Source organism: Neltuma alba, unplaced genomic scaffold (assembly GCF_004799145.2).
Source record: "Neltuma alba isolate B1F8T4 unplaced genomic scaffold, ASM479914v2 tig00006028_pilon, whole genome shotgun sequence".
Taxonomy (NCBI): Eukaryota; Viridiplantae; Streptophyta; class Magnoliopsida; order Fabales; family Fabaceae; genus Neltuma; species Neltuma alba.
In genome coordinates, this window is record NW_021634325.1 from 88,382 (window position 1) to 114,382 (window position 26,001).

General features: G+C 32.9%; 1 protein-coding gene and 1 pseudogene across 1 annotated transcript; one reads left to right on the forward strand and one right to left on the reverse strand.

Moving 5' to 3' along the window:
* The first annotated feature begins 1,606 nt into the window (after positions 1-1,606).
* LOC114749395 (ABC transporter C family member 3-like) lies at positions 1,607-8,657 on the forward strand (annotated as a pseudogene).
* An 11,846-nt stretch (positions 8,658-20,503) lies between these two features.
* On the reverse strand, positions 20,504-25,595 carry LOC114749396 (putative protein TPRXL). Its single transcript, XM_028937902.1, has 2 exons — positions 25,580-25,595; positions 20,504-21,605 (listed from the first exon to the last, which is right to left on the reverse strand). Exons 1-2 carry the CDS (start codon positions 25,593-25,595, stop codon positions 20,896-20,898), a joined length of 726 nt encoding a protein of 241 aa, XP_028793735.1. The 3' UTR covers positions 20,504-20,895.
* Positions 25,596-26,001: the final 406 nt, after the last annotated feature.

The window sequence follows — 26,001 nt, forward strand, 5'->3', positions numbered from 1 at the left end:
GGGGTTAGTTTCATAACAATTATGTACGTATGGCACTAACAACCAATGTGTTGCTTGATATATGCTAAAACATTTCTCATATAACATGACTTTTCCATTATGTACTAAAAGCGAGATTTGATTTTGTTGACCGTGAAATACTATTTGGTTATCATTTATCAACTGTGGTAAAAAAAAAAAAAAAGGATTTAAATTATACTAACGATCTCATACTAAATGGAAGAATTAATAAAGGAGTTGATTTTGATTCTAAATATAAGATTTTAATTTATTTTTCTCTTATATTTGTCATTTTTTCAAACTAATTTATCTAACTTATATACTATCTATAATCCTTAATATAAGATATATTTAAAAATTAAATTTAATAGTAAATACACGACTTTAATTCACTTTATCTCTTAGATTTATCATTTTTTTCAAAACTAATTTACTTAATTCATAAACTTATATATATGCTAATGTTATACAGAAATATTTTATCGAGATCATGTCATATTTATTATAATTAACTAATTTATTTAACTTTTTAAATTTACTCACAATTGTTAAATAGTTCTTCTATTAAGGACGAGAACTAGTGTAATTTAATGTTATCTAGGGATATTTACAGAAATCAAACCAAAGAATATTATTTAAACTAGATAATTTAAGTTTTAGGTAGAAAGACGTAAAGATATCTCAAAATATGAAAAATCATAATTTAGGACTTCAAAATGGCCTGATCATTGTAAGGTTATGCTGGTTAGTCTAGAATTAAATTTTGGAGCAAAATCATCTAAATACCCTTAATTTGAAACCTGAAAAATGAAAAATCTGAAAAATGAAAAAAAAGACAGAGAAAAGAAATGGCAACGGCGTAATACGTCACAACTTTAACTTATCAAGTGACAACAACTAAGACAATGACAACTAATTTAACAAAAGTTTTTCTTTCCTTAATATCAATGACAACAATAATTTTACAAGTAATAACAATTAAGAACAGAAATTCCTTACTGAATATTAACAACAATAATAGTTTAATAGGTTACAATTTACCTTTTCAAATGACATCAACAATTAAAACACTGAAATCATTTTGGGATATACATATTTTGGTTTTGGCAGTCTTCCTACTCTCTCCCTTATATCCATCCATGTGACCCTCTAAAATAGTACTTCTTTTGATTCTAAATATAAAAAATTACACTATAAATTGAATCTTATATTTAAGACAAGTGAGTAATACATATTATTTGCATGCATGTTTAAAATATTCTGCTGATTGAAGCGTGCAACTTGATGTTTTATAATTCCATATTCTTTGACCAAAACGAATAAACGACTCCATCGTCAACAATTTATATTAAAATTAGGAGTATTTTTTAATTCATCAACCATTGGTGGGAGCATATGCCAAACATCTCTAAATCGTTCATCCCATATTCTCTCCAATTCCCCGTCAGCAGCATACACATTGAGGTTTGACTTAATTCTCAACGAAGCTCTCTGTTTCAGAATCTCATCCCTTTCCAGGAAATTAGCTTCACTTGTTTTCATGCTTCTCCCTTGGGCATCACGTTAACTTATCCCCAAGACATCTGATCTAAACTTTCACTCTCTCTTTCTCACCTCCCTCTCCTTTTAAGCTGAAAATTTCCATTTTTCGATGTTGTAGAACCAGAAATTGGATCCACCACTGAACCCTCTGGCCCTGAAAGCTCCTTATTTGACGGTTAGTTTATTCCAGCTCATCAAGTAAGCTATGTCGTTCGCTTTGGCGGATCATCTCCTAAAACCCATTTTCTTCCATTTGTTGTCTGCTTCTCTCCATTCAGTATTGTTACTTGCGTTTTTCGGTTTATGGATGCCGAACAAGATTGCAGAAGGTGCTGGAGATGGTGCCAAACAGAGAGTTAGAAGCACTCTGCATAAGAGAACTCTGTTTAGTACTTTGGGTGCTTCAGCATTTAATCTTGCCATGTGTCAATTGTTTTACTTCTATTGGCTTAGAAATGGTTGCTCGGATGAGATGTTTGTGACCCTTTTGGATGTGGCGCTCAAAATAGTTGCTTCCAGTGTTATTTTCACTTGCTTGCGCACCGCATTTTTCGGTTCAGGTTATATGAAGTTTCCATTCTTCTTCAGAACTTGGTGCGCTTTATCTCTTCTAAGTTCCTGTTATTGTTTTATGCTGGATGTTTTTTTTTTCTCCATAGAAAAGACGTTCAGTTAACCATCCAGTACTTGATTTCTGATGTTGTCTCCTTAATTGTGAGTGCATTCATTTGTTACTAGGGATTGTCTGAGAAAAATGAGGGTGGAGATAGTATTCTTCGGGAGCCTCTTTTGAAGGATAACACTGATCTTAATACTACGTCAGAGTCAAAGAAAACCAAAGGGGCAGAAACTGTCACCCCTTACTCAAATGCTGGAATTTTCAGCATTCTTACCTTCTCTTGCATGGGCCCTTTAATTGTGGGAGAAAGAAGATTTTAGACCTTGAGGATGTTCCACAACTAGCTAGTTGTGACAGTGCAGTTGGAGCTTTTTCTGCTTTCAGAAATAAAATTGAGGCTGAATGTGGCACCATAAAGAGAGTGACCACAATTAAGCTGGTGAAGTCGTTAATTGACTCAGCTTGGAAAGAGATTATTGTAACAGCTATTCTTGTTCTTTTAAACACGTTGGCTTCTTGCGTTGGTCCATATCTCATTGACTCCTTAGTTCAATACCTCAATGGCAAAGAAACTTCTGAAAATGAAGGTCTTCTTTTGGTGGTAGCATTTTTTATTGCAAAGCTTATAGAGTGCCTGTCACAAAGGCAAAGGGTCTTTAGGTTACAGCAAATTGGAATCCGGATCCGAGCACTGCTTGTGACAATGATTTACAGTAAAGCTTTGACTCTTTCATGCCGATCCAAGCAAGGCCGCACTACTGGGGAAATGATCAATTTCATTTCCGTTGATGCTGAAAGAGTTGGTGACTTTTGCGGTACATGCATCATTTCTGGATGGTTATTCTGGAAATTGTGTTGGCCTTGTTTATTTTGTATAAGAATCTTGGGCTAGCTTCCATTTCAGCTTTTATCGCAACTGTTATTGTAATGCTCACAAATGTTCCTTTGGGAACATTGCAAAAAAGATTTCAAGGCAAGTTAACGGAAGCAAAAGATAGAAGAATGAAGGCCACCTCTGAGATTTTGAGGAACATGAGGATTCTGAAACTACTAGGGTTGGAAATGAAGTTTCTATCTAAGGTTATTGAGTTGAGGAAAAAAGAGGAAAGCTGGTTAAGGAAATATGTTTCTACAACTGCTATTACCACTTTTGTCTTTTGGGTTGCACCCACATTTGTATCCGTCATTACTTTTGGTACTTGTATACTTAGAGGGATCTCACTTGAATCTGGGAAGGTCTTATCTACACTTGCAACATTTCAAATGCTTCAACAATCTATTTATAATCTTCCGGACACAATGTCAATGATAGCACAAACTAAGGTATCTCTAGATAGGATTGCATCATTCCTTTGTCTCGATGACTTGCAGTCAGATGCTATAGAGAAGCTTCCAGAGGGTAGTTTTGACATAGCAATTGAAGCAATTAACTAAAATTTCTCTTGGGATTTATTTTCACCTAATATGACACTGAAAAACATAAACCTTAAATTCTTTAAAGGCACTAGAGTTGCTGTTTGTGGTAATGTTGGTTCAGGCAAGTCTAATCTACTTTCTTCTTTTTTAGGAGAAGCAACAATGACATCTGGAATACTGAGAATATGTGGATCAAAAGCCTTTGTTGCTCAATCTTCATGGATTCAAAGTGGCAAGATTGAAGAGAATATACTATTTGGCTAGGAGATGAATAGGGAAATATATGACAAGGTCCTTAAAGCATGCTGCTTGGAGAAGGACTTGGAGATTCTGCCATTTGGGGATCAGACAATTGTTGGAGAGAGAGGAATCAATTTAAGTGGAGGGCAAAAGCAGAGAATACAAATTGCTTGAGCTCTTTACTAAGATTCTTATATATATCTATTTGACGATCCATTTAGTGCTCTCGATACTCATACGAGATCAAACCTCTTTAAGGTAGCAGTGACAATTTTGTTTACTATATGTAATATGGATTTGGCTATTCTAACTTGTATAATATTATATGCTCACTCGTATATTTTTCAAATGATGATCCTTACATTGGCATCCCACTTGTTAAAATATTATAGTGATTAGCTCTTTTATTACTTCTATATGGAAGGAATGTTTGCTAGGCTTTTTAAGTTCAAAGACGGTCATTTATATCACTCATCAAGTAGAGTTCTTACCTGCTGCTGACCTTACCTTAGTGAGTGATTCTCAAAATTGTATCCTTATAAAATCAAAGAGGAATTACCATGTCTTGTATCCTTTGATCTTTTCATATCATATCTAATGTTTAGGTGATGAAAGAAGGTGAAATTACTCAATGTGGAAAGTACAATGATTTACTTAACTCAGGAATTGACGTTATGAAATTTATTGGTGCCCATAGAAAAGCTTTATCTGCCCTTGATTCATTAGATGGGAGGGAAGTATTTGATAAATTAAGCATAGCGCAAGAGGTAAATATCTCTAGTGCAAAAGTTGAAGAAGAAAAAGAGGTAGAAAAAGATACACGACATGGAAAAACAAATGATGTAATTGAACCAAAAGGCAAGCTTGTTTATGAGAAAGAAAGAGAAAAAGGTAAGGTTGGGCTCTCAGTCTACAGGAAATTTATTATAACAGCATATGGAGGGGCTCTTGTACCATGTTTATTGTTGGCACAAATTCTATTTCAACTTTTTCAAATTGGTAGCAACCACTAGATGGTATGTGCAACTCCCACTTCATTAGATGTGAAATCACCAGTCACAACTTATTCTCTTATTACTACCTATGTTGCTATATTAGTAGGAAGTTCTCTTTTTATCCTCGCCACAGCAATACTTCTTTCTGTTGCTGGTTACAACATTGCAGCTATGCTCTTTAGTGAAATGCACTTGTGCATTTTTTGTGCCCCTGTGTCATTTTTTGATGCTATTCCTAGTGGAAGAATCATTAATAGAGTAAGTAGAAACCTAGAATTTCCAATTTTCTATTTCTTGTTTTCTTATCTAGGCTAAATCGTAACAAAATATCATAGTTCATGTATTTTAGATAACTTTCTCCTTCAAATTGATTGTCCCTCTCATCTCGTTGGTTTTTTTTTATTGTCAACTATATATCAAGAACAATCTACTGAGTCATTAACAATCTTTCATTTTCATTTTTGTTTTCTTGTAGGCTTCTATAGACTAAATTGCCGTGGGTTTAAGCGTTCCCTATCAAGTAAGGCTATTTGCCTATACTATAATCGAGCTCCTAGGTAATATAATAGCAATGTCTCAGGTTGCATGGTAGGTTTTCATCATCTTTATACCTGTGATATCAATCAACATTTGGTATCAGGTATTTTTCTTTAAGCATGTAATCTTACATTATATAAGCTTTCACATATTTCTTGTGTGTACATCCTTTGCTTTCCTACATTGGCTTTATGGCTCTGCCAACAAAGATTATACACTTATTTGACAACTTTATGTTACTTATGATCAATACTTTACCATGTTGCATGTTTGACAAACTATGCCTTATAATTTTGTCATTCTGAAGCAATATTTTATACCAGATGCTCGAGAACTATTGCGATTAGTTGGAATATGTAAAGCTCCAATCATCCAACACTTTGCTGAAACCATTTCAGGGTCAACCACCATAAGGGGGTTTGACCAACAATCAAGATTTTCAAAAATAAACATGAAATTAATGGATAAGTATTCTCAGCCGATGTTCAATATGGTCCTATGGAATGATTGTGCTTCCGCTTGGACATGTTGTCTTCTATCACTTTTGCCTTCTCCCTGGTATGTTTGGTATTTATGCCAAATGGCACTATAAATCCAGGTATCTAATTCAATTCGGTTAGCTTAACAAATTGACAGATACTATGCTTGCATAAAGGAGGTATGGAGGGAAATTATTAACCTTCTATTTTGTTTCTTATTTCTAAAGGTATCGTGGTTTAGTTGTTACATATGGACTTAATCTGAACTTGCTACAAGCTTCATTGATGACATCTTTATGCAAGATGGAGAACAAAATGATATCAGTAGAAAGAATACTTCAATATAGTTGCATTCCAAGTGAACCTCCTCTTAAAATAGAAGAAAATCAACTAGATTATTCTTGGCTAGCACACAGAGAAGTTGATATTTGTGATCTACAGGTAGTGTGATCTAGTGATGAATTCAACTCTAAGTCCATATCTGAATCGTATGTTGCATGTTAGGATCTTGTTTTATGGTTATTTTGTGGCAAATAGTTTATAACACTTAAGTTTTCCATCTATTGAGGTTTGGAACATATCTTCAAAAAACTATGGTTATGTTGATAAAAAGATCCATTACATCTAATCCTCAATATAAGAGCTAATTAGGAGGTTAGATTCATTCCTAAATATGAGATTTCAATCCACTTTGTCTTCCATCTTTTTCCAAAATATCTCTATTGAATGCCACGGGTTTCCACCATGGGATAATTCTAATCATACAATGCATATGATTGAAAATGATAGTTTAGAGAGATCAACACACATTTGTGACAAATAACCAACTTCTTTTAGTATTCCAAAATTAGTAATCTAGCTTTTTATATTACAGACTAGAGGTAGTACTTTCTTAATGCTTTTATCATTACATGTTAATAATATAAGTATGCATGCATATGATGAAAGTTCGTTATGCCCCACATTTGCCACTTGTGTTGCATGGCATGACATGTAAATTTCGTGGAGGACAAAAAACTGGCATTGTAGGGAGAACAGGAAGTGGTAAAACATCTCTCATACAAATACTTTTTCAGATCATTGAGCCAACTTTTGGGAAAATTATAATTGATGGCATCAACATCTCATTACTTGGACTTCATGATTTAAGGTCTAGACTTGGTATTATTCCTCAAGAACCAACAATGTTTGGAGGGACAGTGAGAAGTAACCTAGACCTATTGGATGAGTACGATGATGAACAAATTTGGGAGGTAAGAATGCTTTTATTTGATAAAAACATACATACAAACAAATATTTATGTTTGTTTCTTAATGTTGTTTTGCCTTTTATGGATTGACACACTTTTAGGCTTTGGATAAGTGTCAACTTGGAGATGTAGTTTGACAGAAAGAAGGAATGCTAAACTCTGCAGGTTGGTCTTTTATTTTATTTTATTTTTGAGAAAAAAATTGATACGCAAATTCCTGAAATTTCATCTCATTCTTAATTAAATCTTTTGAGGTTTTTTTTTTAATTATGCCCTTGTAGTTTCCTCAATTTATAGGTGTTTTCCCTATACTTGCAATTTGTTAGTTTCTAATAAAAACCTCATCAGTAGCTAATGACTAGGTTCTCACTCTCCATACACTTGAATTAATTTTGCCACATGGATAATAAAATAAAAATCAACCAGATTATAGATTATGTAGTGTAAAGAGATGATTACAAGCATAGTAATTTCTTATTCTTATGTTAATAATAAATAAATCTTATTCTATCGTTTTGTTTTCAAGAGAACCTCTTTTTTATCGTGTATATTGCGGCAACTTATGTGTCACTTAGTCAGCAATCACATAAGCCCTAATTAATACTACCTCCAATGCTTAATATAAAACTTAGTTGACTAATTTGAAAAAACTAAGGAAAAAGTTAAGTTAGTTATTTATAATAAATAAGTGTTGTTTTTCTTAGAATGTCCTTGCTAATTATGTGAATTAGCTAAAATTACTATTTGATAGAACTTTTCTTTTTGGTGAAGTACTATTTCATAGAACTTTTAACATATTCAACTACTACAAGGACTATTTTGAAAAGAAAATAAATATAAAAGACAAAGCGTATTGAGTTCTTGTATTTATGACCAAATTGAAAGTCAAACTCGCTCTTATATTAAAAATCGGAGTACTAAATTGCTAGCATGGTGATTAATGCCTATGATTGAGTAAACTATAAGATCCAATTAAATTAAAAGAACTATGGGGATTTGGTTAAAAATTAGGTGAAACTACAAGGAATGATGAATTAATTTTCTATTTTTTCTTTTCATGAACAAAAACATATAATGTTGCTCTTGACCAAAGAACTAAAACTTTATTGCTTTTGTGAAAATGGGTGTAGTTAGTGAAAATGGTAAGAATTGGAGCATGGGTCGGAGGCAATTGATTTGTCTTGGTAGGGTACTACTTAAGAGAAGGTGTTAGTGCTTGATGAAGCTATTGCATCAGTTGATACTGCCACAGATAATTCGATCAGCAAACTCTTCGGCAACACTTCTCTGACTGTACAGTCATTACCATTGCACATAGAATAACTTCTGTTCTTGATAGTGATATGGTTCTTCTTCTCAATCAAGGTCACTTAAGATTCTTTTTTTACTCTTCTTTGAACTTTATTAGTTTCTGTACTTTGTGATGTGCCTTTTTAATTTACATACAATTTCCATGGACATTGATGCAGGAATGGTTGAGGAGTGTGACTTACCATCAAGATTGTTAGAGAACAAATCATCGTCTTTTGCCCAACTTGTAGCAGAGTATACCATGAGATCCAAATCCAGTTTAGAGTAAGGGGCTTCTCACTGATTATTTAGTGAAATAACATAAGATGGTTTCTAAGATGATGAGAAGAATTTAGGGAAATCTTCCCTCTGTGACATAAAACTCCTACACAGTTACTATGTCTCACCTCATGATCATTGGTTTGTATACACTGAAATCACTTGTTGATTTTGTTATTCTTAAAGCAGGTGCTCTCAAAATCTGACATGAGAAGTTAAAAATTTTCTAGCTCGAATCATTAAAAATATGGTAATTCAATCTTTTAATTTTAAAAAAAATATGAAATATATACTAACATTGCTTATTAGATTCAGAAAAAAAGTTAACATTGCTGAGAAAAAAATAATTTGTTAAGTACTCCTCTAATCTTATTTATAGGTTACTTCCAACATGTTTCACACAAACAAAAAAAAAACCTTAAACTTTATTAACTCATTTCAAATTCAACAACTTTTCAACTTTATCTCTATTTAATATATATTATATTTCATATAAATAAAGTTAACATGATAATAAATAAGGGGAGAATTAATCTCCCAGTGCTTCTAAAATCTGCGATTTTTTAATCAGGTCCTTCTAGTTTTTTTCTTTTTAATGAAATCCTTTATGTTTGCCCAGTTACATATGTTAGTCCTTCCATCCATAAAACGTAAATATTCTGTTACCTTGAATTGACAGAGGTGATGTGGCGCTAACTAGGCTAATCTTCTTCCCCACCGTCGCTGAATCTCCCAGACAAGGATGCTCTATATTTCCCACCCAGCCCAACCCCACCGTTCTGAAGCAAACACATTCAAAACCCAGCCATGTTCAAATCTAACGACACAACTTTTGCACAATAATTTGGCTCTGAGATTTATAAACAAAAATCTTCATTGATCACCTTAAGTTTCTCCATCTGAAGCATGCTCAAATTGAAAATAGCAGCAACTGAGGGAAGGCAACTCTTGGTGGTTGGCGAGCCTATGAGAACAATGGCGAAGTGAAGATGTTGATGAGAATCGAACTCACTAGGTCGAATCCTATAAAATTTCTCTCTCGCCCAAGGTCACACATTCCCGTTATAGCAATTGAGACCTTGCGTATAATGCCATTGGCTTTGTTTGGGTGGAAAAGGCTATGCACAGGGACCATGTGCGATCGTGATTTCTTCTCACCAAATAATCCCTTTACAATGGCAATCGATTGTAAGAATTTCTTTTTCCTTGCAAGATCAGAGTGGGTGCAGAAGAAGTATGGGAAAACATCTTTCTTCACGCAGAGAGTCAGCACGAGTGAGGAAGAAGATTAGCCTAATCAGTGCCACCTCACTTCCGTCAATTCAAAGTAACGGAATATTCAGGTTTTATGGATGGAAGGACTAACACATGTAACTGGGCAAACATAAAGGATTTCATTAAAAAGAAAAAAAACTAGAAGGACTTGATTCAAAAATAGCTGATTTTAGAAGGACTGGGAGATTAATTCTCCCATAAATAAGGATAAAATTGTGCATCCATATAAATGAAAGATAAATAGGATCAAAAAATGTATTCTCTTTTTACCCTATAAATAAGACCAGAAAAATAACGTATAGATACTTGCACATATAAATAGTGAGCATTAAGTCAATTAACAGTAATCTTTGCGTTCTTTCAAATCATAACTCACTCATTAATGCACTCATCTTTTTTTGAACCCTTTTTAAGGCCAATCATTCAATATCGATAAATATGAACATTAAATAAACTGTGAGCCAATTAGAGAAGTTTTCCCAATGTGGTTTTGGATAGTAAATCTGGTTGAAATCCAACTAATTTGAATTCAAATTCAAACTAGATCAAATTATTAACGGAGATTGTCTTCCAATGATATTTTCTACATTTACATGGATTCAAATTCAGGACGTCGTGTTTAAACAACTCCAACCTCTTCCACTGGGATGGTGGGTAAAAGATGTTGAATTTCTTAATCCTCTATTTGATCCAACTGTCATTGGTTATATTTTACTTTTGGATATCTATTTACATATCAATTACAATGAGAAAAATATGGAAGAAAGAGAACTATATTTTAAAAATAAAGAAATCTCTGAGGAGAATTTGAACCCCGATTTCAAAGGACTGAAAAATAAGATAAATTTTCTTAGGATTATAGTAGTTATTTGATATCCACATCATTCAGCTTTACTTTGGATGAATAAATTAACATAAATTTGTGTCCCCAAAGAATATGATGGAATAACTCCGACCAGCACTAGGAGAGATAAATGGAAGTGTTGCTTGAATTGGAAATTTGTTACAAACACCCATAATTCGTAAACTAGCAATTTACTCCCTCCTGATAGTTTTATCAATTGTTTTTCAAAGAAGTTGTTTCTATTTATTTGTCATTTTTAAAATTTAAGACTATTAATTTCTTTTTTTTTCCCTTTTCAATTATATACCCTTATCTTTGATCAGACAATTCTCAACCAAAGAACTCCCTCCTCCCATGATAAATGCATGAACCAGTAGAAATGCTTATTTTAATACTAAATATAAAATTTCAATTCACTTTATTTTTCAAATTTATAATTTTTTTTTTTCAAGAACAAAGCTTTCCGTCAATGAATATTTTTAATGCAAATAACTAAGACGAAACATTTTAGAAAAATCACTAGAATTTTTTAACAAACAACCAACATTGAAGAAAGGTTAATTGTATGCTGTGGACACTCGAACGCATTGGTGACTAGCCTGCTCACTTAGCTTGGTGGATTGTGCAAATTTTTGCTTGACCAGCACGTGGATTGTGCAATTGAAAACTTGCTAAAAATAGCTTTATACTACCTCCTATCCTAAATATAAAAACTAGTCGACTGATCTAAATAGATTAAAAAAAATAAACTTGGTATTTATAATAAATACGTGTTATCTTTCTTAAAATATTTCTATTAATCAAATATATTGGCTAAAACTACTATTATTAGAAAAACTATTTTGAAAAAAAATATATAAATATGAGAGACAAAATGGATTAGGATTTTATATTTAAAACCAAAATAATAATCAAACAAAGTCTTATATCAAAAACCGGAGGCGATATACAAATTTTATTTGATGAATCATTCTCCATTGCAAAATACCACATCCTCCTTAATACTACTTTAGTTCTTAATATAAAACTCAATTAACTAATTTAGAGAGATTAAAAATGTTACTAATCTACTTTAAAGCATTTAGGGTTGTCATTTTTTTAAACTAAATTGCATTACTTATAAATTATATATAGTCTAATAATACACAATATTTAAAAGATTACATAACATAAGCTCTAATTATGTAATTTAGTAAGGAATAACATGCTTAAATACCCTACAAATATCCACCTCAATTTTTTTTAAACTTTTATATGCCTTTAAAGCTTTACTTCGTAACATTTTTTTCCTGAATTGTTACCCATCATTAAATTCGCCATTAAATCAGAGTATTATATGATTTATTATTTGACATTATTATACTGTACTGAGGTGTTGTGCCTTATCAAACAACTTGGGTTACATGTATGTTGTATTTAGAAGAAATAAATAAGAAAAAATCTCATGTAAATTTTATTGTTAAGTTGGTGGACCCTACTCTTTTTTCCTATTCCATAGCAAATATTCCCTCAAAGCAAATTGACATGCCGTTTATGGAATGATAATTGACAATATAATCGGTATACCGTCAAACAAAGACAAACAAAAACTTTGAAAATCTCTGTCAAACAATTCTTTAGTTAACATTATTCGACAAAGCTATAAAAGTCAAAACATAATTGTAATCACCTAACAACCTTTCAAATATCACATAAATCTATGTCGAAAACGGACAAGTTAAGCCCAATATATACATCAATACACGCACACACACACATATCAGCATTTGTATCCACAAAATGCATTCATATAGCTCTCTAAAGTCAAGGCCAGAAAAGTAAGACGCTAACGCATGTTAGAGTTGGCTACAGTCGAATAATTAATTGATCAACATTGAAAAAAACATCTATACACCAATTTTTCTTCGTTGTTGAATAGAAAAATGCAACTGAAAATAAGAATGCTTATTTAATAAGCATCATTCTTATTATACATTGTTAATAAGAATGGTACCTCTCAATTTATTTGTCACTGCCACAACTTTTCTCTTCCCCTGCACCATACAAAGAGCCTGTTTGGTTGGAGGAAAATCCTGCACGCAAATGGGAAATCAAAATTTTTCACTGTGCAGCGAGCGCTTGTTTCGAAGAAGTGGTGGGAAACGATTGATTTTTCTTTTAAACATATGAAAATGGGTTCCCACCAAAATTGGTGATGACCAATTTTCAATTGCTCGCCTCAAATGGCCGATGACCCATTTATCGTTGAAATGTTGATTAAAGGGAAGATCATCGTCGTCTTCATCGTTGTGTTGAGAGAGAGAGAGAGAGAGAGAGAGACGACTGACTTATCCTTCTTCTTTTGCTGATGGCCGACAGGACTGCTTTAGAGAGAGGAAAGATGACGACGCTGGTCTCTTCTTCTTCTTCTTCAAGTGCGACAAACCAGAGGAGCGAAGTGAGAGAGAGCTAAATGAAGACATCGTTGCTGAGTCGGGAGGCCAAAGATTATTGTTGCTTAAAGGAAAACTGGCGCAATCTTCTTCATTCTTCTGCTTATTCTTCTTCTTTCTTTAACCCTGTTGGTCTCGTCCTCTCATCCTCGTCCCAATCCCTCAATATGTTAGTCACACACTCACACTCACTTCAATTGTGCAAGACTGTAAGTATGCTCATCTGACATCTCATTCCCTTAGGCATGCATGGCACAGTTTTGGAGTTTGAGTTTTGGACTGCTGGTAACATTTGATCAATGATTGATTTACTTGCTTAGTCATGGCTTTGGTTTTGAGTGTTGGTAATGTTTTACTTAAACTTCCACCTACTAGATGGATCATTATAAATAATCTATTAGCTTAGATATTTGTAGATTGCTCGAGCTTTTCACAAGTGTAATGACTATGTACATATATATCAAGTGTATATAAGCTATATGTTCATTACTTGTCATAAGTGTTGATATTATGTCACCTTTTTTTGAGTTAGAAACTTACTCTGCTTGCCGCCAGGGGGGGGGGGACAGAGCATAATAAAGTACTCAAGTATGGCTCAGGTCACTCGCAATTTTGTGTGAAAGTTGGATATATCATGCATGGAATTGGAATTTGTATGGAGGAATTCCAATTGATGACAACGAATTGAAATTTGCCAACACAAGTTCCAATTTACATTAATATATCCCATTGTTAAAATGACGAAACGCAATGGTAATTTATTAAATGCTTTCAATTTTGTGCATAAACTTGGCGAGCACAGTGTAATGTTGTCCGTAAATTCCAATTTCCCTATCACTTCAATTGATATCAATAAAACCACATAACACGAAGCCAATTGGAATCTATTAAATGAATTTCAATTTTGCATCCAAACTCGGATCATGATGCAATGTTGTTGTCAAATTACAGTTGCTCTGTCTGCTCCCTTCTTGTTGTTACGGCAGAAACAGGGCAAATGTCAAAGACAAGGGCTTCAATGTGGGGATATTTTAATTAAAAAGCATATTTTTTATTTAATAATATTATATTTTTTTCATTGAAAGGTAATATGGTAAAATTGCTCAATTTTCCAATCTATTTTCACCCAACCAAATGTAATATTTTTCAGCAACTCATTTTTCATTCTAGTGCATATCAGATAGGCTCTCAACCGAAAGAAATGTCACATTTGCAGATAAAAGCTACAACAAGCAAAAGCTGGGGGGGGGGGACAAGATGAACGATTGAGAAATAAGAGTCACATTTAAAAAGAAGAACATTATGATTTATGAGTGCAATTTAACAGGAGGAGCAAACTCTCACATTATCTTGCCCTAATCACATTAAACTAATCAAGACTAACCACTCAAATTAAACCAATGAAACAAAGTAACAACTTAAGAAAAAACGTTAACAAAATAACGCATTGTTTTAATATCATGTTAAAATATAAATACGAATGTCATGACTTAGTTTATAAATATAGTTTTAATAGTGACTTAATTTTAAGTGTCAACATTTTTTGTTTTTAGCAATGACTCACTATATGGCTCCTAGTACCACTAAAAGTCAATTTTTTCAATGTTTAATATTACATGGCAAACTCTCGAGTATTATGTTTATTATATGTTAGAGTAAAATACATCAACCTCCCCTCTCTTTAACTAAATTACAAAGACCTCCCTTTTATTTTGGAAACTTATATAGATCTCCCTTAAAATCAAAATATATATTGTACAAACCTCTTTTCTAGTTTTGAGATTCAACTTCCTTCCATCCATCTGTTAGTTGACCATTAAATCATAGGATTGACCCATTATTTTGACCAAATTGTCTCTTCTTCATACAAATATTACTTAACAATTATCATTTAATGACATATTATACATCTTTATTTGAAATTAAAAAATAATTTTAATAAATATTTTAATATTTTTTGTTATATCATTGAATTGATTACCATATTATAAATTTTACTAATTTTATAAATAAAAATTTTTATTTTACAATAAATCTTTTTTATTTATTTAAACTTACTTGTGATGTAATTTTTTAAATATATATTAGTAAAAAATGTTTTTCAATTGTATATATGTATTTTCAATAAAATTATAAAGTTATGTCTTAATTTATTAAACTTAGTAAAATATTAAATAGATTATTAATAAATATTAATATTAAAACATAAACTACAGATTTAATATAATTAGGGGTAAAGTAAGAAACAAGATTTATTCTAATATTTTTTAACTAAAAAATGTATGTAAAGAATCTTTTTAGAATATTCTTTAACGGTGTTAATGATTTAGAATAAAATGTATGTTATCAAAATAGAAGGGAGGTCCATGTAATTAAGTTAAAATAAAAGGATGGTGAGTGTATTTTACTCCATATGTTACTATTATGTATCATGCGTTTACATTTACCAATGATGTATAAAATATAAAAGCACCCTCTCCATATCCAACGGCAAGTCAGGATGGCCGAGTGGTCTTTGCCATTTCTTCCATGCATTTTGCAAGATTCAAGGCCCAAGTACAAATCAAAATAGATCCACTTTGATAGTCCGCCAGCACTAGGGGCCGCCCATGATGAATCCTTGCCTTCAATGCTAAGGAGATGAGGGAATGAGATGTTGAAATCAAAAAACATCCCATTGCCAAAAAGATGGCTATAGTTTAAAAAAAAATGTTTAGCATCTAATGATATCTTGAATGAAATATTGAAATTACAATTCATTTAAGCTTTTACTTTCCATTTTTTATTTAATGAATTAGGTTTAGGAATAGGCCCAAAGCCTAGCTATTTGGGAGAATCTTGAAATTATAATATTTTAATTCAGGTATCTAACACTTCAAAATAACATAAAAGAAAATAAATCTAACTTAGAATTTTGAAATTCAAGACCTTTTATTTTTTAAAATTTTGAACCCCTCACTAGTGGCATTTTTGTCACAATTTTCTTTTAAAATTGAAATATTGTAATTTCAAGATTCCTTATCGGGAAATTTTTTCTAATTCTTTTAAAGGTGTGGATATATATATAATTGTCCCTTTTCAAAATTTAAAACAAAAATCATATACGATATATTGTAGAGATAGTTTGTATTGAATTTTGGACAAACTTCATGCATAAAAAACTTTAGAAGTCTTAGATTCATTTGTAGATCATGTAGTCTGTATATCGGCTACATTTCTCTTACTCCGTTTTTCAATGCAAGCCAAAAATGAGAAAAATTCTTGCAAGAGTGACGTGTTTGAATATTTAAATATGAGAAACCGCTTGGCTCTTAATATCTATCTGAGAAGTTATACTCCTCCCGTCCTTCATATAAGACAAATTTAACTATTTTGATTAAATTATAAAAGTTAGTTTAGTTGGGTAATAATCATAAGTATGATATATGTTTTCCAAAATGCCATCAATTAAAATTTCTTTGAAAAACTGACATTTCAAAAGATGTTTTAAATTATTTTATTAAAAATATCAAATGGGAGAATTGATGTATATGTGGAATTAATGAGTAATAAGCAGTCACTTACTTTATAAAATATATAGATGTATTATCAATGAGTAATAAGTATTATTGTGGTATTTAATTATTTAATATGGGCAATTTAGGAAAAAATTGATAAATATAAGAAATAAGTCCTATATGTAGGATCAAGATCAACCTTCTAATTAAGCCCTATGTTAAGAACCGTAGGTGTATATTTTTGGAGTCTAGTATTCATTTAAGAAAATATATCACATCCAATCCTTAATATAAGAGCTGGTTGGGAACTAAGATCTTAATCTATTTTGTCTTCTAAATTTACAACACATTCTCTAAAACATCCCGATTAAACATATTAAGAGAGTTTCCATCTAACGGTAGTCATGATTAAAAGGATAATTTAGGAAAATCAACTCATATTTGTTACAAATAACTAATTTAACTAACTTCTTTAATTTATTTAAATTAGTTAAGTAGTTCCTATATTAAAACTGAAGCTAGTATATCACATCACACAAAACTGATTAAGCATAATAATTCTCAAAAACACTCTGAGGCTAAATTTTAATCAACACAACTCACAAAATATGAAACAAGAACCCCACCTAAAATATTCAAGGGATTAATTGCCTTGCCTACCCTTTGATATACTTTCTCAACCAAGTACTTCAGTTTTATCTCTTGCAAAACCTCACATCAATCAATAGATCAATACAAATAACCAAAATCATATTATTTATCAGTAACGAATAATCAACTTATCTTAAATTCTATAAAAAAATGCACGAGTCCATTCCAATTTAAAACTAAAGTTAAAAGAATCCATTCACACCTGACTTAATCGAAACCGCCTCGCCGCACAACGCCAATGTTACCAACCGAAAATGGGAATATGAATATCTTGCTTTATTACTCTTCATAACCAAGTATATATATATATATGATTAACATATAACAGAAATTAGTTTCTAACTTAATAACAGATTAATTCCCTAACACCCCCTGCAAGCTGGAGCATGGATGTTTTTCATGCCCAGCTTGGAAGTGAGCTCATGGAATCTGGCTGGATGTAGAGGCTTGGTGAAAATATCAGCTAGTTGATTTGCTGTCCGAACTGGGAGTAGATGAATAACCTTTGCCTGTAGCTTTTCTCTGACTAGATGATAGTTGATGATGCCTCTTGTCATCAAAGCACTCAATTAAACTAGGTCCTGATTAATTTATAGTTTAGGATCGACCTAGGTCATTATTTCCAAGGAGCAAGTTGTGGGTTTCTTTAGGTGAAAATTTAGGTGATAAAAAAAAGTAACAAATTGGACCTAAACTAAAATACAAAATTCTAATTCTAAATGCAAGATGCAAATGTCCTAAAATCTATATAAAAATTAAATTAAACTAAATAAATGCAATGCAATTTTTGGGGGAGATTTTTTTGAAGGAAAATAAAAATAATGAAAAATAAAAGTAATCAGGAAGCAAAGAAAATTAGCAAATAAAAATTCAGAAATTTCTCTTCAGGTACGGTAGAGGGGACAACTTAGGATATGCATGGATTTAACCTTCATAACCTTAATCAGTTAATTAGACCAAAGGAAGGTGATAAGAGAGTGGAATTAATAAACTTAATTACCTACTTGAAATAAAGGAAACCCTCAACTTCAAAAACCCTTAAACCATTAGAGAACTCATAACAGTGTAAGGTTGGTTAATTAAGCCTATTAAAACCAATGAAGATAATTCAATTTAATTTTGGAAATTATATTTGAAACTGTCCAATTAAACAATCAGATAATCAACCAACTTAATTAAACAATTAAGAGGTGAAAGAACCCAAATTTTGCAATTCAAACCACATTGATAATTAAACTCATAATGAAAACTCAATTATAAATTCAATTAACAATGCAAAGGTTCTAAACATAAATTCCAACAAGTGTCTCAACACACATAAAATCCAAATATCAATCTAATCCAAGAATAAAAGTGACAATCTAGAACTAAATTGTCTCACAAAATTACAACTTAAAATTATTTAAAACTAAATAATTTCAAGTCCTTAAATTAAAAAGATAAATGGAACATCACTCTCTTGTGGTCTTTACGTGCTAGCCCAAGCCTCAAGTCTTCTCCATGCTCCTCCCAAGTTGCCTCCCAAATAATCTTAAGCTTCCATGGTATTATCTCCTCCCTTCACGCTGTTGGAAATCATGGCCACCATAGTTAATGGAGAATGGAGAATAAAATGCTGAATTTATGTGGCACGTGGAATGGAGGAGTTGGTGATGAAGATTGGATGGCTTTTGTGCGTAGGGAAAAGATGTGAATTTTTTATTGAAGCGTATGTCCAGCGGCTGAATGGAGAAGGAGAAAAGTCTCCTTAGGCGTTCAATTGTGCGTGAATGAATGGAGATGGAAGTGGTGTCCTCTTGGGCGTGAATCCTCCTCTTAAAATAACAAAAATAGTTTAATGAGGGAAAAGAAAATTTTTGCAGATCCAAAGCTCAAGCCCATTAGTAATTAATTGACCCACTAGATATTAGCTATTGGATTGTGCTTAAATCCCAAGAAACAATCTTGCACCATTAGATTTTCTATATGCTCTTTTCTTGACCTATAAAAATTTAAGTGCATATATTAATGTAGATTATATCCAAATATAATCAAAAATTAAATATTAAATGTGCACAAAAATTAGGCAAGAAAGTGCAAAACTTTCTAAAAATAGTCTTTCTAAAAATATGAGACTTGTTTCCAAAAAAATAAGAAAAATTAATTCCAAGTCAAAAATAGGAAAGCACAAAATATTTATATTTTTAATCCAAAATCTCAATTATTATGCAAAATCCAAAAATCAACCAATTAATCAAATAATGCATAAAAAGTTCATTTAGGCTCAAAATTATCATTTAAATCTTAATTTAATGTGGGATAAAATGTATAAAAATTGGGTTTTATCAATAGTCAAGTTTGATGTGTTTTGTGCGCTCATGGAAGGTTGGATTGGAGGCAATCTGAATAGTAGATTGATTATCACAGTAGAGCAGTGCAGGATCTATGTGAGATAAGTGGAAGTCGTTTAGAAGGTAGATAAGCCACTGTAGTTCACAAGTGGTTAAGGCTAGAGCCCTGTATTCAGCTTCAGAGGATGATCTAGAGACTGTGGTTTGTTTCTTGGCTCGCTAGGAGATTAAAGAGGAACTAAGGAAGATGACAAAACCAGTGACTAATCGATGAGTATCAGGACAACCAGCCCAATCAGAGTCACTGAAGCTTTTTAATTTCAAGTCTGATGTAGAGGAGAAAAGGAGACCTGCTCCAGGAGAGGATTTAATGTACCTTAGAACACGGTGGGCTGCTTGAAGATGGATATCAGTGGGAGAGGACATGAATTGGCTCAACTGCTATGTAGCAAAGCTCATGTCCGGCCGTGTGGTAGTAAGATACTGAAGTCTACCAATAAGTTTCCAATAAGATTGTGGATCAGTCAAAGGTTGACCCTTGTCTTTGAAAAGCTTCAAATGTGGGTCCATGGGAGTGGAGGCAGGTTTGCATGCCAAATAACCAGTGTCTTGAAGTAGCTCTAAGGCGAATTTACATTGAGATAGAAAAATGCCATCTTTGGACTAAGCAAGTTCAAGACCAAGAAAGAAACGGAGTTCACCAAGGTCTTTAATTGTGAAGGCTGCATTTAAACGTTGCTTAACAAGAGATATTTCAGCCAAATCATTTCCAGCAAGGACCACATCATCAACATATATTAGTATAGCAGTAAAGGAATAAAAAACAGCTCTAAAAAAGAGAGAATGATCAGAGGCTGACTGAACATAGCCATAGGAAAGTAAAGCAGATGATAATTTTGAATACCCTTCTCGACTTGCTTGTTTCAAACCATAGAGGGACTTTTGTAATCGACAAACCAGATTTGGAGAAGAGGGTGTAAAGCCTTTTGGAAGGTCTATATACACTTCTTCATGTAGGTCTCCATGAAGAAATGCATTATTGATGTCTAATTGATGTAAGAACCAATTTTTTGCAGATGCAATGGAGAGCAATAAACGAAGAGAAGTCATCTTGGCAACTGGTGAGAAAGTGTCAAAGTAATCAATGCCCTCTATTTGTGTGTAGCCTTTTGCTACAAGTCTGGCTTTATATCTCTCAACTTCACCATTAGCTTTATACTTAGTTTTGAACACCCATTTGCACCCAATGGTTCTCTTGCCAGGTGGTAAAGAAGTTAAAACCCAAGTCTGATTTTTGTTCTAGAGCATGTATTTCTACTGTCATAGCATCCCTCCATTTTGAATGTTTAACAGCTTGACTATATGTTTTTGGATCAGGGGTAGAGGTGACAAATAAGACAAAATTACGGTAAGCAGAAGAAAGAGAAGAATAGGATAAAACTGAAGATAGAGGATACTTAGATGAGTAACCTGGACTTGATGATTGGTCAGCAGTAGAAATAAGGGCACAATGATAATCTTGCAAATATGATGAAGGTTTATGGGGTCTAGTTGAGCGGCGAAGGAAATGGGAGGTAGTCTGAGGAGAGGGAGGAGAAATGGATGAAGGAGTAGATATAGAGGGAGGAATTGTTGATGAAGAGGAGTTATTATTATCATCAATAGTGTCGGCAGAAGCAGAAGAAGAAGTGGGTGAAACAGTGGCAGGTTCAATAGCAACAGAAAGAGAAGTGGGTGAAACAGTGTTGGGAAAAGAGACAGAGGAGATGTTATTGTCATCATCTAAAAAGGTGGGAAAGTCTTGAATGGTGGGGTCAGAAGGAGAACTAATGGGTGAAGAAAGGGAACTGACTTTGTCAGATTTGAAAGGGAAAATTAGTTCATGAAAAACAACGTCTCTAGACAAAAAAATTTTATTTGTAACCAAGTCTAATAAAATGTAAGCTTTTGAGCCAGACAGAAAACCAAGGAAAATGCATTTTCTAGCTCTTGAATCAAATTTAAACCTATGACTGGATAATGTAGATGCAAAGCATAGGGAGCCAAAAACTTTGAAATCAGAATATGAAGGTTTAGTGTTGTATAATTTTGCATAGGGTGTGGAATTATGAAGCACAGGAGAAGGTAAACGGTTGATAATGAAAGCAGCATACTTAACAACAAAGGACCAGTAAGTAATAGGTATGTTAGACTGAAATAATAAAGCATGGGCAACATTTAAAATGTGTTGATGTTTCCTTTCTACAAGACCATTTTGCTGAGGAGTCTCAACAACAGATGTTTGGTGTAAAATTCCTTTAGAAGTATAATAATCAAGCAGAGAAAATTCTGGGCCATTATCAAAACGAATGACTTTAACAGTGGCAGCAAATTGATTTTCAATAAGAACTAAGAAATTTTTAAGTTGTGTTCTAGCATCAGATTTAAGTCTCAATAAGAATAGCCAAGTATAGCGAGAGTAGTCATCAACAATTGTAAGAAAATATTTATGTCCTTGAATAGAGGGAACAGAAAAGGGTCCCCAAATGTCAACATGAATCAAATCAAAAATTTTATTGCTTTTAGTGGAGCTTATAGGAAAAGTTAATCGTTTGTGTTTGGAAAAATGACAAGTATCACAGACAATAGAATGAGGAATACAAGTAATGTCAGGAATTTTCTTATGCAAAACAGATAAAGTTGAATTGGAAATGTGACCAAGGCGAAGGTGCCAAAGAGTGAAGGTTGAGTCTGTTTTAGCAGTGGCCAGATGAATCTGAGAAGCAGGAAAGGATGGAAGCATATTTGCATTTAAGAGATAAAGCCCGTCAAAAATTTTAGCTGTACCAATCATCAGTGAAGGTTGGAGCAAGTGTATCCGACATGAATGAGAATAGAAAATTAGAAAACAGTGAAGAGAAAGTCTTAAACGAGAAACCGATATGATGTTGAAGGTAAAATTTGGAAGATATAGGACATTGTGTAAGACCAAGAGGAAGATAGAGCAATAGTACCAGAAATAGAAGCTATGCAATGAGAACCAATAGGAAGACGGACAGAAATGGGTGAAATGGATTGGTAAGAAGAAAATAAATCTAAGGAAAAGCAGACATGATCAGTAGCACCATAATCGATTATCCAAGTACTGGAATGTGGAGAAGGAAAAGAGTGACAATTACCTTTAACTGAGGAGACTGAAGTAGATACGTGATTAACAGAAGCAGAGGCAGAAGGTGGAGATGGACCTAGCAGAGTTAGGAGACGTTGGTATTGCTCAGCAGAGAGTTAAGGAAGGATAGTCGCTATTTGTGTTGAGTGAGGAGGAGGAAGAGGCTTGGCAGGATGGATTTCTGGAACAGAGGCAGAATCTTGAGTCAAAAAATTATTCACAGAGGTAGAGGAACCATTGCGAAACCTGAAACCTGGTGGAAAACCATGCTTTCTATAGCATGTTTCTTCAGTACGCCTTGGTTTCCCACAGTAGGTACATTGTTTGGTGGTACTCTGTTTCGAACCAGTGAAAGATCCAGTAAGAGAAGGTCGTGAACCCTTAGTAAGCATAATCTTGGGCTCTGGATCAATGTGAAATTCACGTTCTTGTTGCAGTACAAGGAAAAAGGTTCGAGTAATGGAAGGTAAAGGATCAAGCATCATAATTTGAGACTTTACGGAAGCATATTGCTCGTTAAGTCCTTTGAGAAATCTGATTACGTAGTCTTCCTCTCTGTGCTTAGCAGCAGATCCATGGGAGGAACACGCACAGGGCTTGATCGGACGGATACTAGAGAGTTCATCCCAAAGGATTTTAAGCCTAGTATAGTACTCCGTAACACTCAAATTTCCTTGCTTCAGACTGTGTATTTCTTCCTGGAGATCGGCAATGCAAAAAATGTCAGACTGAGAATAATGAGAACAGAGATCAGTCCAGATGTCGGAAGCCCGATCAAACCAAAGGATGCTCTTCGCAATGGTAGGAGAAAGCGATTTGGTGAGCCATCCTTGCACCAAGTTGTTACAACGCTCCCAGTATGGAAACATCGGGTCAAAAGCAGAAGGAGGAGGAAGAGTCCCATCGATGAATTTGAGTTTATTTTTGGACAGGAGTGCCATGCGCATCGATCTCACCCAGGTGTGATAGTTCGAACCATCAAGCAGCGGTGCAACTAGAATTAATGCAGGATTTTCATTGGGGTGTATGTAGTAAGGAGAGGTCTGATCAATGGAAGAAGCGGTGGTGGATTCAGAGACGGCAGAGTCGGCCATGAAAGTTCAGAGAGAGGAAAGTAAGACCGAATAAGGTGAAGGGCAGAAAAGGAAGAAAGGGAGAGAGGAAAAAAAATTTATGCTCTGGATACCATGTTACCAACTGAAAATGGGAAAATGAATATCTTGCTTTATTACTCTTCATAACCAAGTATATATATACATGATTAATATATAACAGAAAGATAACAGAAATTAGTTTCTAACTCAATAACAGATTAATTCCCTAACAGCCAAAGCTAGGGAATGTGCGTTTGAAGAACCTCCTTACCTCTCCTTGCCACGCTCATTTCTATAGTCAAGGAAACACATCCAATTAAAATTTCCTTCCACATATAGAAAATTAGGGTTTGATTTCGCATGTGAAGGAGAAGGAGAAGGACTACACGAAAAGTAAGGCAGCAAGGGAAGAAGAGATATTGATGAATGTGGGAAAGAGAGGTAAAGAGGATCTTCACAATACACAGAAACTATGAGAGAGAGAGAGAGAGAGAGAGAAGAGAGCATTCACAATCACAGATTAGTGTTTATTATACAGAAAAGAACAATGAATTGTGCAAGAAGAAGAGACAACGGGATGTTTGGTGTATGTCAAAACAATGACCAACGATGTCGACGTTATAAAGTAATCTTGAGATCTGTCCTTGGTCCCCACCAAAAAAAAATAGCGTGAAAAATAGTTTAATTTCTATAAAAAAATGTTTTCAATTATCATCAGGTGTTTTGGTTGCTATATAAAAATATCTAATCGGAAAAAAGAAGTGTATTGTTAATCTTCAAACTTGTTTAATCTCTTAATTGTACAAAGTATTTTTTCCAGTTATTGAACTTTAGTATTGCTAACGTCAAATTATTTTGCCATGTCATCACTTATTAAGTGTTTGAGAATGTTTAATGTTGACAACATCTAAAATTTTAATGTCTCCATTTTTGGTCAACTATGTTAGGATTAGACGATGTAAAACATTCATTTATCCTACTAAAGTAATCGTAATAAAAATCATTTTAAAAACCAGAAAACTTGATTTTGCAAAAAGTAGATACTCTAATTTTCGATTTTAATTTTTACAAAATCACACTTCACATCTTTACCCTCATTTAAGTAAAATAGAGAATAACTCAGGCTAAGGTTGAGTAATAGTGTCCTTTCCCTATTTTACGTTTGCTTCTTTGTTTATGTGTACTTTTTATCAAGCATTGCGTTATTTACTTATTTATCTTGGTATAATTTTATATTTATTGTGAAGGCACATTGTTCAATTGAAATACTGAAATAAAAAATAATAGTTTTTGATTGAAAAATGGAAAATAATTTTCTTTAAATTTTTATTTAACACCAAAATCAAAAGGTTTAAAATGGTTACTACAGTCTACAGTAGTCACATAACATATTAATTATATTTAAAATTAATAAAAAATAATAAAGGTAAATAGAAAAAGTGATAAGGATTTATCCTTTCTGGTAATTACAGATCTAAAAATGAAAACGATAAAAAAAAAAATTAGTCTAACAAAATCAGTTCTGTCAAGATCACTTTTCACGTATTTTTTTAAAAAAAGAAAAGGTTTCCAACCAGAAATATCTGTTCAACGAGACTCACTAAATTTTGATCAAAATCAATCTTAAAAATTACACTCATTCAACATGTTTTTTGTTCAACTACAATTCAAATACATACTTAATCATGCTAACATAAATATGAAGCAAATAAACTTAATGCTCATTTGTTTCAGCTTTTCCCATTAAAAATGAGCTCTTTGTGGGAAAAGAAATACTTTTGAGAACTTTACAAATATCTTTTTGAACTTTTTACAAACTAGTATTTGTAACTTATTTTTCAGAGAATTTGTATCATCATCTTAATTTGCTCTTTCTAGACCGAATTTTCATTGTTTGATCTAACTATTGTGTGTGTGTATGCAGGGAATATGAATGAACGACACCTTTGGCTGACAAAAGTTTGTAGTTACAAAACTCCACTCGTTCCACATGTTTTTAAATTATGCCTCCAATCAATATTACATATGCTGCTATTATTAATTAAAAAAACTGTGTTCTTATCACTTTGCTGCACCATTGATG